The sequence below is a fragment of the Caretta caretta genome, chromosome 2 (assembly GCF_965140235.1).
Source record: "Caretta caretta isolate rCarCar2 chromosome 2, rCarCar1.hap1, whole genome shotgun sequence".
Taxonomy (NCBI): domain Eukaryota; kingdom Metazoa; phylum Chordata; order Testudines; family Cheloniidae; genus Caretta; species Caretta caretta.
In genome coordinates this window covers 29,888,534-29,904,324 of record NC_134207.1, presented here as the reverse complement: position 1 = coordinate 29,904,324, position 15,791 = coordinate 29,888,534, and the positions used below count along the sequence as shown (strand labels likewise).

The 15,791-nt window shown below is 41.1% G+C and overlaps 1 protein-coding gene across 3 annotated transcripts in view; it reads right to left on the bottom strand.

The window, feature by feature from the left end:
* Positions 1–15,791, bottom strand: part of CSMD3 (CUB and Sushi multiple domains 3) — a 1,179,008-nt gene that overhangs the window by 524,091 nt on the left and 639,126 nt on the right. For all 3 annotated transcript variants that reach the window (XM_048841517.2, XM_048841518.2, XM_048841519.2), the window contains 2 exons: positions 5,702–5,884; positions 4,176–4,502 (listed from right to left, as the gene is read on the bottom strand). In XM_048841517.2, the coding sequence (XP_048697474.2) occupies positions 4,176–4,502; positions 5,702–5,884 (510 nt within the window). The remainder of the gene's footprint in view (positions 1–4,175; positions 4,503–5,701; positions 5,885–15,791) is intronic.

Genomic DNA, 15,791 nt, shown 5'->3' with positions numbered 1-15,791 from the left:
AAAATATGGCACAGAAGATAGAGACAGTTAGAAATATTACTTAGAAATCAGTTTTGAGTACTTATCTTGCAGGTCCCTTTAACTCCCCCCAAATGTGGATAAGGAACCGCCTTTCTTTCTTCAAGTAACACATAAATGAAATCCTCCTTTGAGTGTGGTATTAGTTTAGCCTACAAGGAATGAACACTTTGTACTTTTTTCTGCAAAATAAAATATGATATTGAAAGGAAGAGGGGACAAACAGTGGCTTTGAAAATGATTAGACTTATATACAGCATAAGTGTTAGGGGAAAATGGAACACTACAAATGAAATAATACACTCAAACTAACAGGAATTTTCTTCATACCACTATGATGGGCCTTCAGAGCAACCTTTTATGCTCACACTTTGTAGAAAGGATGTCTCAGTAAGTTATCAGACTGCAACACGAGCCACTACTGGAGAAAAAATTGACATGGTATGTGGGGCTGCTCTCACTTCTTTCTTTTGCAAGCATAATGTTAACTGAAGAGCCGCCCTTCTGCTCTCCCTCGCCCTCCCCCACCCCCCACAAATTCTACTTTAAACATAATCATAAAGAAGAATTTTGAAATATAGACATTTAAAATCTATTTCAAAATGGAGAAAAGCTTAAGTTAAGTTTTAATATATATAAAAGGTTTAAAATATTATTTTAAACAATATTATTGTAAAGTATATACCAATAGATGCATTTAGTAGAGGTTACTAAGGTAATGTTCTCATTGTTTTCTCATCTATGAGCAAATGTTCAGATATTATCACACATACTTTAAATGATTGCTATGTCCTGAGGCACATCATAATCAAAGCACTCTCTTTTCCCACCATTTTTCCCCTTTTTTCTTTTCATAGATTCCAATTCTGTTTTGTTTGGTTTTCTTTCTTTCTTCTTCTTTTTCAACAGAGCCATCTAAATTTTTGAGATAGAGACTTGTCTCAAGTGCATGAAATATCTACAGGCCTGAAAATAGGGTCCCTGATTCTGTACTCTCATCAGGCTCAATTCCATTTAAATCACTGAAGTATGTCCAGGGTACAAGAGGTGTAAAAGTGAGAGGAGAACCAGGCCCATGGCCTAGCAATTAAAAATAGTTTTAATCACTTGGAAAAACAAAAAAAAAAACACATAATGGAAAAATCCTCTATAAATTAAAGGTTCCTATTACAGTTCAGATTGGACTTTTTCTAGCTCTTGGCAGAGAGCAAATCTTTTCTCCATCCCCCACCATTATACTTACAGTAAATTCAGGAGAGCCCATGTGAATTTGCACATAATCTGCTTTACCTAAAAAAAAAACCCCTACTTGGGAATGATATGATAGTTTGCATATTAATATACAATAGCATGGACTTTTCTCAGGATGTCTTTTCCTCTTTTAAGGATTCATAACTTTAATATAAAAAATTGTTGGGGAATGAAAGTTGGCATGCTTGACTCCCAGGAAAGTTGGTGTTTTTTATTTGTTTATTTGTTTTTAAGGCTGGTTATAAGTTCTACAAGTGTAAAAACATACAAAAATCTTCCACTGGTGGTTTGCAATTCTTTCAGATACTTCAAATGTACTTTTAAAGAAAATATATAGATATATGAACAAACTAGAAAATGTAACTTAATTTATTAATCTCCTTTATATAAATCCCTAGGAATAGAATAATCTCATATAAATTTAGTTTTAATAAGATGTGTAATAGACACTTCAGTCAAAGAAAGACACAGTCTGAAATAGAAAGAAATAGAGAACCAAAGGCAGCAGTTTTATATAGCAAGTTGCTATGACATATGTCACAGCTAATTTAACTTTAATTACTCTTTGACAACTTATTAGTGACAGTATTTGCCACCAGTGTCACTTCGGAAAGGCAATAAACACATTGTTATTAATTGCTTAGGCTCAGTGTTGAAAAAAAACAGCACTCTTTCAGCAAGGCTGTCATAAATATAAAGGGAAGGGTAAGAACCTTCCTGTATACAGCACTATAAAATCCCTCCTGGCCAGAGGTACAATATCCTTTTATCTGTAAAGGGTTAAGAAGCTCAGGTAACCTGGCTGGCACCAGACCAAAGGGACCAATAAGAGGACAAGATACTTTCAAATCTAGAGGGGGGAGAAGGCTTTTGTCTGTCTGTTCTGTGTGCTTGCTGGAGAGAGATCCAGCAAGCAAGCAATCCAACTCCATTAGAATTAGTAAGTACTATCAAGGAAATACGTTAGTTTACTTTTGTTTTGGCTTGTGATTTTCTCTGTGCTGAGAGGAAGGTGTATTCCTGGTTTTCTTTTTGTAACTTTAAAGTTTTTGCCCAGAGGGAAATCCTCTGAGTTTTAAATCTGATTGCCCTGTGAGATTAGCTTCCCTTCTAATTTTACAGAGGTGCTTCTTTTACCTTTTTTCTTTCTAATAAAGTTCTGTTTCTTTTAAGAGCCTGACTGATTTCTCTATTGTCCTAAAACCCAGGGGTCTGGGTCTGTGATCACTTTGTAACCCATTGGTTAGGATGCTATTCTCAAGCCTCCCCAGGAAAGGGGGTGTAAGGGCTTGGGGGGATATTTTGGGGGACTAGGAACTCCAAGTGGTCCTTTCCCTGATTCTTTGTTAAATCACTCGGTGGTGGCAGCGTACCCTCCAAGGGCAAAGAGTTTGTGCCTTGGGGAAGTTTTACCCTAAGCTGGTAAAAATAAGCTTAGGGGGTCTTTCATGCAGGTCCCCACATCTGTACCCTAGAGTTCAGAGTGGGGAGGGAACCCTGACAGTAGTCAAGCAGTGAATACACAGTAACAGGATGTGCAAGAGCTTTCACAGCATATCAGAAACCCTTTCTACTTCAATTTGTAGTATACCTTTCTGATAGTCTGTTTCTGAGCAGGTCAGACCCTAGAGTTCAGAGTCGGGAGGGAACCCTTGCAAAGGTCAGTATGAATAGACATCTTTTCTAACAGCTATACTTATAAGACCTTGAAATATTAAACCATCAGCTTTTTTCAATGTTTAATGAAGTGCTGTTGTCCCTGAGAAAAATATAATTAACAAGACGTTGTAATGTGCTAATCGCTCTGCATCTCCCTTTTCGGCTGTAATCCTAGTACAGAGAAGTAGTTGTAAACAAGCAAATTAAATCCTTCAGAAAAATATTAATAGTTATGACTGTGGTTATACCCCAATCTTAGACACCGATCCTGCAAAAGATCCAGGACAACTTGCAGTGCATAAAGTTAAGAAAATTCATACGTCTTTGCAGGATGAAAGTCTTAGGAAACCATCCTGTGAACATTTGCTCACATGGGGTAGCTTTAGGCTTTACTTAAATGACAACAACTCAGATGTGAGAACTCAACCTTTACTCACGGTAGTAAAACAGTAGCCTCAATACTATGTGATTGCAGGATCGGGCCCTTAAGCAATAGAAGAAATACATCGTAGTGAAGGAGCCCAAAATACAACAAAGGATAAGAAATACAGACTATGCTAACACATTATTTGTATCCGCGTAGCAGGTGGGAACTCCTCAAGGATCAGGGCCCCATTGTAATAGGAGCTGTACAAATGGGTAATAAGGAGACAGTGTTGTCACGACAGAGCTCACATTCTACATTTATGGTAAGACATGATATGGATGAAACAGATAAACAGGGAGGGATGGAAGTGAAGGATAATAGTATAAAAAGCATGTTTTGCACAGTAGGCTGCAGTCTCAGCTTGTCCCCTGCCTGGTATTACCAGCTGGCTGACAGACTGACAGTTTAAGGGTATGTCTAGACTATAGTCACAGGCCGTGACTGCAGATTGATCAGATTTATCCGACTTAGTTTTATTCTAGCTAGCTTGAGTACTGGTGCTGTGAAAATGCAGCTGTGTGAGTTTGAGCAGTGCCAGGCTGTACAAGCCCACTCATAACCCTAGCTAATTACTTTCAGGGCTAGCCTATGCTGAAGCATGAGCTGACCAGTTTCACTAGTCCAGGACTGAAGCTAACTATATTACAGCTAGCACAAGAATGTTTACTCAAGTTGCAATCGCAGTGATTGAAGTCTAGAAATACCCTAAGACAAAACACAAAGAGAGGGGAAGCAGGATTCAAGCAAAGTACTCAGGGAGAAGACAAACCACACAATTGGTTTTATGTACTTGAAAAGTCCACATTGAAAGACTACTCACTGTTATAAGTGATGTTAAAGCCACGTCCTGACATTGAATGGTCAGCTTGAAATTCCAGACGCAAGATATGACTATTGCTGGTAAGATGCGAAGGAACCTCAGCACCAGTGAAAGTACCAAGTATTGGAGAATCTGGAGAGTCACCATCTTTAACTGCAAGGAAGTCAAATTGAGATTCCAAGTCAAAGTCATTAAAAGAGAGATGAATTCGGCTCCCTGGGTCTGAGATTATTGTCCAGATGCAGTTTAAATTATTTCCATATCCCTCTGGGTAATCAGGTGAAAGAACTGTTCCCATCGGTGCAGTGAAATTAGAAAGGCAAGGAACTATCAAAAGAGAGAGAAGGAAATTAGAGAACAGAATAGAACCTATTTTCAAGAGAATTGTCTCATATTATCATCTCTTTCTAAAATGTCTTTAAGATGTGTTTATTATCTCAACTGAAAAAGCCAATGTCTCTGGGACCAGCTAAGAAGCCAAAGGAGAACTTATCAATTTGGTTTTCTTTTTTAGGTAACTTCGCACTCCCTTTGTCTCTACAGACTTCCTGCTCAAAGCAACACCCCAGGCAACATAGAACAGTAACGGATTCTGGAAATCACAGCAGTCCTCATGATTTATCCATGTTCAACAGTTGTTAATTTTTTGGCACCACTTATTTTCTGCTTTAGGGAACTGATTAGATGAACAAACCTCTCACTGAGTACATTAAGAGTCAGAAGGTCAATTCTGCCATTCTCATTTGTCGCGCATACATAAGCACAAGAATTAAACTAGCCACAAAGTAAGGGTAGGCTTATTTTGCTGCTATCAAGACAATATTTCATGTTTAACCACACCATTTAAGCAATATTAAATTAACCTACAATGATGAAAGTGAGTGATGATGCTCTTAATATACTTGGCCCATAATATTTTATGTAAATGTTAAGAGAGAGATATGTTGGTTACTACAAATATATATATCTATATATATATATAGATATATAGATATACACACACACACACACACACACATATATAATTGGTGAAGTTTATTCCGCATAATATCATTGATAGACAACTGAAATATGCATCTCTATGATCATATAAGTTCTAAAATATATTCATGCATAATGCATGGAAAACTTCTGTAAATAATTTAAATGCCTTTGACTGCAATTCAGCAACTACTAACTTAATTTATTTCATCAACTTATAATAGTTACTATAAAAATATCTTACACATAAAATATACAGCCTCCTAGAAAATACAGTATGTTAACAATAACATTTTATATGTAGGCACATAATAATACTTCCTTTTAATAACTGCTAGAGGAAAGAAGAGAAAAAATATTTTAAGTGGTCATAGAACGTATATTTGGCATAAGTATATTATGAAGCTCTCGTTAAACAAAAGTAAATTCTCCATGCCAGAAAAAAATAATTACATTGCACTAACTTTGCAATTAATCACACAAGTAATTAATTACTCAAGGGCCGTGTAACATATGTTGCATTAAAAAAAGCATTTGGTACTCACAAATACAAATTGGTATGTTTGCAGACCACTGGTTGTTCTCCTGACACACAATGGATTTCTCTCCAATTAGTTCAAATCCAAACTGACACTCAAACCTTAAAATGTCCCGGTTGGAAAATCCATCCCCTTCTCTGATGCCATACAATGGTGTTCCAGGATCCCCACAGCTTTCCTTTTCAATTTCTGTTGAAACGGCAAATAAATATCAATTTTATTCCTAGAGTTATCAAACATTTTCTCCATAACCATGCACTCACATCTGGAACAAAATTACATATTTTGAGCAAATGACTATCACAGTACATTGCTTATTATTAATAACAATTAATAATATACAGGGCATGAATCTGAGTTGCTTTCTGTACACAAAACTCCTAATCAAGTTATGAATGTTAAGTATGAATCTTGGCAGGATCAGATAGATCTTCAAGTATCATTTCATGAAACTGTTCAAAAATAAAGAGGGGGACAAAGTGCTCTCTACTTACCTCCTCACAATTGTTTGTTATAATATGTTTTAATCATTATGGACCCAATCCTGCAAAACTCTGTTCACATGAGAAATATTATTTGTTTTACAATAATGCCTACAATTCCTAACAGAGATCAGGGCTCTACTGTGCTAGGCATTGTACAAACTCAGGCACCATCTGTGCCCAAACACAGTTTAAATAGACCAGATAGGCATAGTGTGAAAGAAAGTGAATACTGTTATCCCGTTTTACACATGGGGAGCCAAGCCACTTACATTAAGTGAACTGCTCAAGGTCACACAGAAAACATACAGCACAGGCAGGAAGCATACCCAGATCTCCTGAGTCCCAGGCTAGTGCCTTAACCAAAAGACCATTTCTCCTCCCTATGTACAACTAGTTCACTGAAGTCACTGAACCTATTCAGGTTAGTAAGGACTAATAGCATAATTAAAGAATTTGCAAGATTGGGCTCTTCTGTAGTTCTAGATATAATATTTCAGGATATTGTATGTATGGGCCTCGATCTTTTTTTCCCCAAAGTTATCAGCATGGAAGAGATCCTCTAAATTGATCTCCCCCATGCATATGGCGTAAATGTTCACCCACTTTTGTGACACTGCCATCTCCAGTACCCAACCAAGATCCCATGGGGAGCTCAGTACAGAGTAAGGAGATTATCTAAGGCTAAGGAGTGCTTGGGGTATGCACAGTGGAAATGCATTAGTTCTCCATCAAGCCCTGCAAGGAATAGAGCATAAAGTTAATGCAGGATGAGTTTTTATTAATTTTTTCACGACTCCACTCCCCACCCACCCACCCACTCACTACACACACACACACACACACACATATAGGCAGGACACCCCAATACTTTTTGCACATGCACAGGCCATCCATGCACAAACCCTGGCCTCTTGAAACAAATCAGAAAAATCAGTAAGACTAGGGACAAAACCACTGCCTACTCTACAAGGGAGAGTGTGGGAGGTTGAAAACCTCCTGACAGAACAATCACAGGAAATCTCTGCAAGGAGATTCTTGTGGAGTTTCTCTCCACCAAACCCATCTCCCCCATTCCCTTTCCAATGGGTATTCTCACAGGATTGTTAACTTGGATCATGGTTATTTTGTATTGTTCTAATATTCATATTCCCAAATTATTATACTGTGCAAATCTTGGCAATATTACATCTATATGAACTTAGAGCAACAACCATTATTTGGATTAAATGATTGTTCTTTAACTGTAGTAAGCAATGTGATGTTAAAAATTTGATTATTCTAAATATTAGAACTGTTTTTTAGATGATGTTGGCTATTTAATATTACATGCTATACTTGAATATCAATGCCTACTCTGACATTTTTAAGAAACTAGCTAGCTGATTATACCAAGTTTAGGGAAAATTTGGAGGAAAAGTCTAGATATGTTTTATTTTAAATAATATTTCTTCTGTAATATAAGGATACTGCCAACATCACCTGGCCATTTTTGCCCTGCCAACATGCCTGAATCTAACATTTCACATGAGTACTCCCATTGCGCTGAGTGGAATTACTGGCATATGTATCTTTGCAGGGTTTTGTGTGTCTATGCATGAGGGAGGGTTATATTGTAGACTTTCCCCTGTGCTCTGACTCTGCCTTCTTAGAACATAAATACTACAGGATAGGAACCCTTTTTTTGGTTTTGTACAGAGCCTAGTGAATTGTGGGTGCTGCCAGAAACAAATAAGTAATACATTTCCCTAAGAGTTGGGTGTAGAAATTCCCAAATTTAAAGATCTTCATAGCTTTTCCCTGCCTCTTAAGTTGGGCACCTCTATAATGAGCATAAACCACAATCAATGTTGTCTTTGTATTATAACTCAACATATTTCCTAAATAGATGCTCTATTTATCTTGATCTATTTGATTAAGGGGAAGGGGAAATGAAATAAATTAAACACCTTGTAATTTGGTTACCTGCTTTCCATATATTTTTATATAAAAATGGGGTGTTTCAAAATTGATTCAAAATTCAAAGAATCAGCAATAAATGGTGTAGGTTCACCTTCATACATAAAACTCCTATAAATGTTAAGACTCAGTCATATGAAAATATACAAGCTCAGGCACAAATTCTATTCACCCTCCTTACCACAGCAATGATGATAATGGGGAAATAAAATTATTATACACAAAAAACAAACAAACAAATAGATTTCTTACTTGCCCATAAGCCTTACAATTTTGCAAGTTGTGTTGACAGGCATTACTTGAGTTTATCAAAGAGGAATATAACCCCAAGTGTTTACATCACTACAAGGTTTATGTGTGAAAAATGTTCTTTTTCCATCTGACAAATTTCACATTGTTCCCAGGACGTTTTCCTTTGGCTACTTTCCCCAAATCCACAGAAATCTCACACTGTACAGTAATTAGTGGTGTTTTCATATAACTTCAACTATAGTTTAAATATGTCTTCTCTTATTTGTTTGACTTTTGAGATGGTATTTTGGTCCATCTGGACAAAGTTTTCTTTCACCTAAATAACAAAAGTTTTCACAGGTTCTGCAATATCTAACATCTGAGTCTGAACTCTCGATCAGGGTTGTTGCTGTGAGCTGGTCCACCTTGATTTTCCTCTGCTTTTTCTTGAATATCACTATCACTATCTGAAAGGATTAGAAATCCTGCCTGGTCAATTCTGAGAGCTCCTAGAAGATGTCATTGGCATAACATAAAAACATGCTATTTTCTTCAGTGCCACATGGCGGTTCCAGTTGATTTTTAGTATTTATATCTCTAAATTTGTATTTTATTTTATTGTGAGAACTGGGATTAAGTTAAGCAAAGTGTTACGTGTACTAATGATTTAAAATTAAACAAAACCAAACCAGCACAAAGCATACCCCCACCCATTTATATCTCTAAAGGGGCATTACCATAGGTATTTCTTCTCTCTCTCTCAGCCCTGGTCTACACTAGGAGTTTAGGTCGAATTTAGCAGCGTTAAATTGATGTAAACCTGCACCCGTCCACACGATGAAGCCCTTTTTTTCGACATAAAGGACTCTTAAAATGGATTTCCTTACTCCACACAAGTGGATTAGCGCTTAAATCGGCCTTGCCGGGTCGAATTTGGGGTACTGTGGACACAATTAGACAGTATTGGCCTCCGGGAGCTATTCCAGAGTGCTCTATTGTGACCGCTCTGAACAGCACTCTCAACTCAGATGAACTGGCCAGGTAGACAGGAAAAGGCCCACAAACTTTTGAATTTCAATTTCCTGTTTGCATGGTCACCTGCAGCTTGCCACGCTGGCCAGAGCTCATCAGCAGAGGTGACCATGCAGAACTCATCAGCAGAGGTGACCATGATGGAGTCCCAGAATCACAAAAGAGCTCCAGCATGGACCGAACGGGAGGTATGGGATCTGATCGCTGTATGGGGAGAGGAATCCGTGCTATCAGAACTCTGTTCCAGTTTTCGAAATGCCAAAACATTTGTCAAAATCTCCCAGGGCATGAAGGACAGAGGCCATAACAGGGACCCGAAGCAATGCCACATGAAACTTAAGGAGCTGAGGCAAGCCTACCAGAAAACCAGAGAGGCAAACAGCCACTCTGGGTCAGAGCCCCAAACATGCCGCTTCTATGATGAGCTGCATGCCATTTTAGGGGGTTCAGCCACCACTACCCCAGCTGTGTTGTTTGACTCCTTCAATGGAGATGGAGGCAACACAGAAGCAGGTTTGGGGGACGAGGAAGATGATGATGATGAAGTTGTAGATAGCTCACAGCAAGCAAGCAGAGAAACCGCTTTTCCCAACAGCCAGGAACTGTTTCTCACCCTGGACCTGGAGCCAGTACCCCCCGAACCCACCCAAGGCTGCCTCCCGGACCCGCCAGGCGGAGAGGGACCTCTGGTGAGTGTACCTTTTAAAATGCTATACATGGTTTAAAAGCAAGCATGTTTAGTGTTTAATTTTCCCTGGCATTTGCGGCTCTCCTGGATGTACTCCCAAAGCCTTTGCAAAAGGTTTCTGGGGAGGGCAGCCTTATTCCGTCCACCATGGTAGGACACTTTACCACACCAGGCCAGTAGCACGTACTCGAGAATCATTGTAGAACAAAGCATTGCAGTGTATGTTTGCTGGCATTCAAACAACATCCGTTCTTTATCTCTCTGTGTTATCCTCAGGAGAGTGATATAATTCATGGTCACCTTGTTGAAAGAGGGTGCTTCTCTTCAGGGGACACTCAGAGGTGCCCGTTCCTGCTGAGCTGTTTGCCTGTGGCTGAACAGAAATGTTCCCCGCCGTTAACCACAGGGAGGGGTGAGGGGCTAGCCACGTGGTGGGGGGAGGCAAAATGCGACCTTGGAACGAAAGCACATGTGCTGTGTATGTAATGTTAACAGCAAGGTTTACCCTGAAAGAGTGGAGCCATTTTTCTAGAAAATGTGTCTTTTTAAATACCGCTGTCCCTTTTTTTTTCTCCACCAGCTGCATGTGTTTCAAGGATCACAGGATCTTCTCCTTTCCAGAGGCTAGTGAAGATTAGAAGGCGAAAAAAACGCACTCATGATGAAATGTTCTCTGAGCTCATGCTGTCCTCCCACACTGACAGAGCACAGACGAATGCGTGGAGGCAGACAACATCAGAGTGCTGGAAAGCACAAAATGACCGGGAGAAGAGGTGATGGGCTGAAGCTGAAAGGTGATGGCAGCGTGATGAGAGGAGGCAGGATTCAATGATGAGGCTGCTGGAGGATCAAACCAATATGCTCCAGCGTATGGTTGAGCTGAAGGAAAGGCAGCAGGAGCACAGACCGCTGCTACAGCCCCTATGTAACCAACCACCCTCCTCCCCAAGTTCCATAGCCTCCTCACCCAGACACCCAAGAACGCGGTGGGGGGGGGGGGGGGGGGCTCCGTCCACCCGTCCACTCCACCCCAGAGGATTGCCCAAGCAACAGAAGGCTGGCATTCAATAAGTTTTAAAGTTTTAAACTTTTAAAGTGCTGTGTGGCCTTGTCCTTCCCTCCTCCACCACCCCTCCTGGAGCTTCTCTCCTCCACCACCCCTCCAGGGCTATCTTGGTAATTATCCCCCTATTTGTGTGATGAATGAATAAAGAATGCATGAATGTGAAGCAACAATGACTTTACTGCCTCTGCAAGCGGTGATCGAAGGGAGGAGGGAGGGTGGTTAGCTTACAGAGAAGCAGAATGAACCAAGGGGGGGGGTTTCATCAAGGAGAAACAAACAGAACTTTCACACCATAGCCTGTCCAGTCATGAAACTGGTTTTCAAAGCTTCTCTGATGCGCACTGCACCCTCCTGTGCTCTTCTAACCGCCCTGGTGTCTGGCTGTGCGAAACCAGCATCCAGGAGATTTGCCTCAACCTCCCACCCCGCCATAAATCTCTCCCCCTTACTCTCACAGATATTGTGGAGTGCACAGCAAGCAGTAATAACAGTGGGAATATTGGTTTCGCTGAGGTCTAACCAAGTAAGTAAACTGCGCCAGCGCGCTTTTAAATGTCCAAATGTACATTCTACCACCATTCTGCACTTGCTCAGCCTGTAGTTGAACAGCTCCTGCCTACTGTCCAGGGTGCCTGTGTACGGCTTCATGACCCATGGCATAAAGGGATAGGCTGGGTCCCCAAGGATAACTATAGGCATTTCAACATCCCCAATGGTTATTTTCTGGTCTGGGAATAAAGTCCCTCTTGCAGCTTTTGAAACAGACCATGGTTCCTGAAGATGCGAGCATCATGTACCTTTCCTGGCCATCCCACGTTGATGTTGGTGAAACGTCCCTTGTGATCCACCAGTGCTTGCAGCACTATTGAAAAGTACCCCTTGCGGTTTATGTACTCAGCGGCTTGGTGCTCCGGTGCCAAGATAGGGATATGGGTTCCGTCTATGGCCCCACCACAGTTAGGGAATCCCATTGCAGCAAAGCCATCCACGATGACCTGCACATTTCCCAGGGTCACGACCCTTGATATTAGCAGATCTTTGATTGCGTTGGCTACTTGCATCACAGCAGCCCCCACAGCAGATTTGCCCACTCCAAATTGATTCCCGACTGACCGGTAGCTGTCTGGCGTTGCAAGCTTCCACAGGGCTATTGCCACTTGCTTCTCAACTGTGAGGGCTGCTCTCATCTTGGTATTCTTGCACCTCAGGGCAGGGGAAAGCAAGTCACAAAGTTCCATGAAAGTTCCCTTATGCATGCGAAAGTTTTGCAACTACTGGGAATCATCCCAGACCTGCAACACTGTGCAGTCCCACCAGTCTGTGCTTGTTTCCCAAGCCCAGAATTGGCATTCCACCGCATGAACCTGCCCCATTAGCACCATGATGCCCACATTGCCAGGGCCCGTGCTTTGAGAGAAGTCTGTGTCCATGTCCTCATCACATCGCCTACTTGCCCGGTATCGCTTTGCCGGGTTCTGGTGCTGCATATACTGCTGGATAATGCGCGTGGTGTTTAATGTGTTCCTAATTGCCAAAGTGATCTGAGCGGGCTTCATGCTTGCCATGGTATGGCGTCTGCACAGAAAAAAGGCGCGGAACAATTGTCTGCCGTTGCCCTGACGGAGGGAGGGCGACTGACGACATGGCTTACAGGGTTGGCTTACAGGGAATTAAAATCAACAAAGGGGGTGGCTTTGCGAGAAACTGAATGGCCCCCTCAAGGATAGAACTGAAAACCTCAAGGATAGAACTCAAAACTGGGGTCAGCAGGCCATTGATTTCACAGAGGGAGGGAGGGAGGAGAAAATGAATACAAAACAAATCTGGTCTATTTCTTGTTTTGAGCCACTTCTTCTATCTTTATACATCTTGCTGGAAGCAGACTGTGCAGTATGACCGCTAGCCATCATCATCTCCTGGGTGCTCGGCAGAAGACGGTGCTGTATGACGACTAGCCATCATCTTCTGCTAGCTGGAGGTTAAAAGACAGTGCACTGCCCGTAGGACTCAATCGCCATGAGACAAAACAAGGGAAATTACCTGGCTGAGTCACTCCCATGTTTGCCCAGGCGCCCAGTTAAAAGAGCACCCAGGACTATGTCGATGCCGGCTACCAGTCATACTGCACTGTCTGCTGCCAAAATGCAATAAACTGCTGCTGTGTAGCAATGCAGTACCACATCTGCCAGCACCCAGGAAACATCTGGTGATGGTTAGCTGAGCGGGCTCCATGCTTGCCGTGGTATGGCGTCTGCACAGGTAACTCAAAAAAAAAAGGCACAAAACGATTGTCTGCCCTTGCTTTCATGGAGGGAGGGAGGGAACGGGGGCCTGACGATATGTACCCAGAACCACCCGCGACAATGTTTTAGTCCCATCAGGCACTGGGATTTCTACCCAGAATTCAAATGGGCGGCGGAGACTGTGGGAACCGTGGGATAGCCACCCACAGTGCAATGCTCCGGAAGTCGATGGTTGCCTTGGTACTGTGGACACACTCCGCCGACTACATGCACTTAGAGCATTTGTGTGGGGACACACACAATCAACTGTATAAAAATGTTTTCCACAAAACCGACTTCTATAAATTCAACCTAATTTCGTAGTGTATACATACCCTCCCTCACTCACTCTCTCTCTCACACACACACACTCTGTTGTGTGTAGTTTCCTGATAGTATTGGTTGATTTAGGAATCTGAAACGGGATGTAATTGTGTGGTCTTGTTTAGCACTAGCAGGAATTGAAGACAGATGATTATTCTTTGTTAGTTTTAAGTCTTTATTAGTAGTATCCAATTTTATTTTGGGATTGGCAATAAACAAACTCCAAGAAAAACCTCTATACCTGCTGAGCTCCTTTCAGATGCTCATAGTGTGAACAATGGGGAATCAGTTAATCATACTTATTTAGCTTTAGCTGAAGTCATTGAAGGGACAAATAATGAAATTTATGTTTCTTGTACTGTTAGATCTACCATGCTATCTTTTGGTACAGCTTTCCTAGGATCCTTATCTATTTCATTGTCTTGTATAGAGCAGAAGTTAGGTGTCTGTGGGTAATCTAAGGGTAGAATTTCAGACTTACAGAAAAGTACTGTCCCATTAAAAGAGAGAATGACAAAGACTCACAGCTTTCCAAATCATATTAATGCCTGTATTGCAGATAATAAATATATAATTATAATAGAAGATGGAAAATCAGTTCTAATATATAATTCTTTGTTTTATTAAGGTCCCTAGTAAAATTTTATAAACTAGTAATAACTTAATACTTCTATCTACTTCAAATAGACACATCAGAGGTTAAAGAAGAATGACCACACTGCAGCTTAAGTGGGGGGGGGGGATGTTGTCTGGGCTTCTGGGGGAAGGGTAGCAGTGCTTTATAGCTGTGAGGAGGAAGGTGGTCACAAGCTGCTGCAAAAAGAGTGGTGGGGGTCAGCATGGCAAAGCAGACATCCCCTGGGAACAAAGTGTGAAAGGCTTGAAAAGGGGCAAGCCTGGGTGTGAGAAGCCCTTAGGTGGCCAAATTCCTGGAGCCCTTAGGAGGGTGGGTAATTTTGCACCCTGCCATAGCATATGGGGCACCAGAGTTATTTTGGGAGGATGGGGTTCATCTTGGGTGTGGACAAGTTTTGGCTGCTATAAAAGAGGAGCATTTGGAGATGTCTGGGAACCCAACTGTGTTTGAGGGGGAGGCAGCCAAGCTAATTGCTGGGGCCTCCTTGTGGTGGATGTCCATTGCAGGTTCTCCATAGGGAAGGCATTCAGTGACCAGATAAATAGCCTGGTTAAAGGAATGGAATGGGCGGGGGATGTTGGGGCTCCTATGATTAGTATAGCTGGGAGCCAACCCGCCTTTCTTATACCCAACCTTAACCCTCCTACAAGGGGGAGGAAGGAATGGTAAGGTCCCAGCAATGGATTGGCTGGGGGGCCTGGATGGACAATGATGTGGGGGAGGGTCTGTGGAAGCCTCCACGTAGTTATTGAATGAACATGGAGTTGCCTGCACTGTACACTTTTATCTGCCCAGGAGTCCCAGACATCTAATAATAAAGTTGTGGCCTGATTAAATCCATATCCAGTGTCTCCTCTTCTTCTTTTGGTATAGCTGGACAAAGACTCCATGCCTCCCATCTTAAGTATTTTAAAAAATTCTATCACTCTGTGATACCAGGACCAGTAATCTACTAATTCCCATTTACAGGGGGAAGCTGGTGATCCACCTTCTCTTTCAAATACTGTTGTTGAAGATCAAAAGAATAATTCAGTCACTAAGAGTACTTTAATCATTAATTTTATATTTAATCATTAAAAAACTCAGATATGGAGCCTCACTCAGCAAAGCTATTCTTTCTTCCAATGACATATTATAGTATTTCAGATGTTACTCAAGATACTATTTAAGAAAGAGAAAAAAGTTATTCTGTATTAATCAAATAATATTGATTGATCTAGAATTAAAACATATTCTACACATGCTATGTCAGTTGTGGTGCCTAAAGGTTCTGGTTTTGAATCATGAATATGCAATTGTTATATTCTCTTTTATATAGAAGTTATAAGATAATGATACAATGAAGTAACTCGCACTTGAAGCATGTATTCAAACCTAACAAAGGCCTGATTTTAG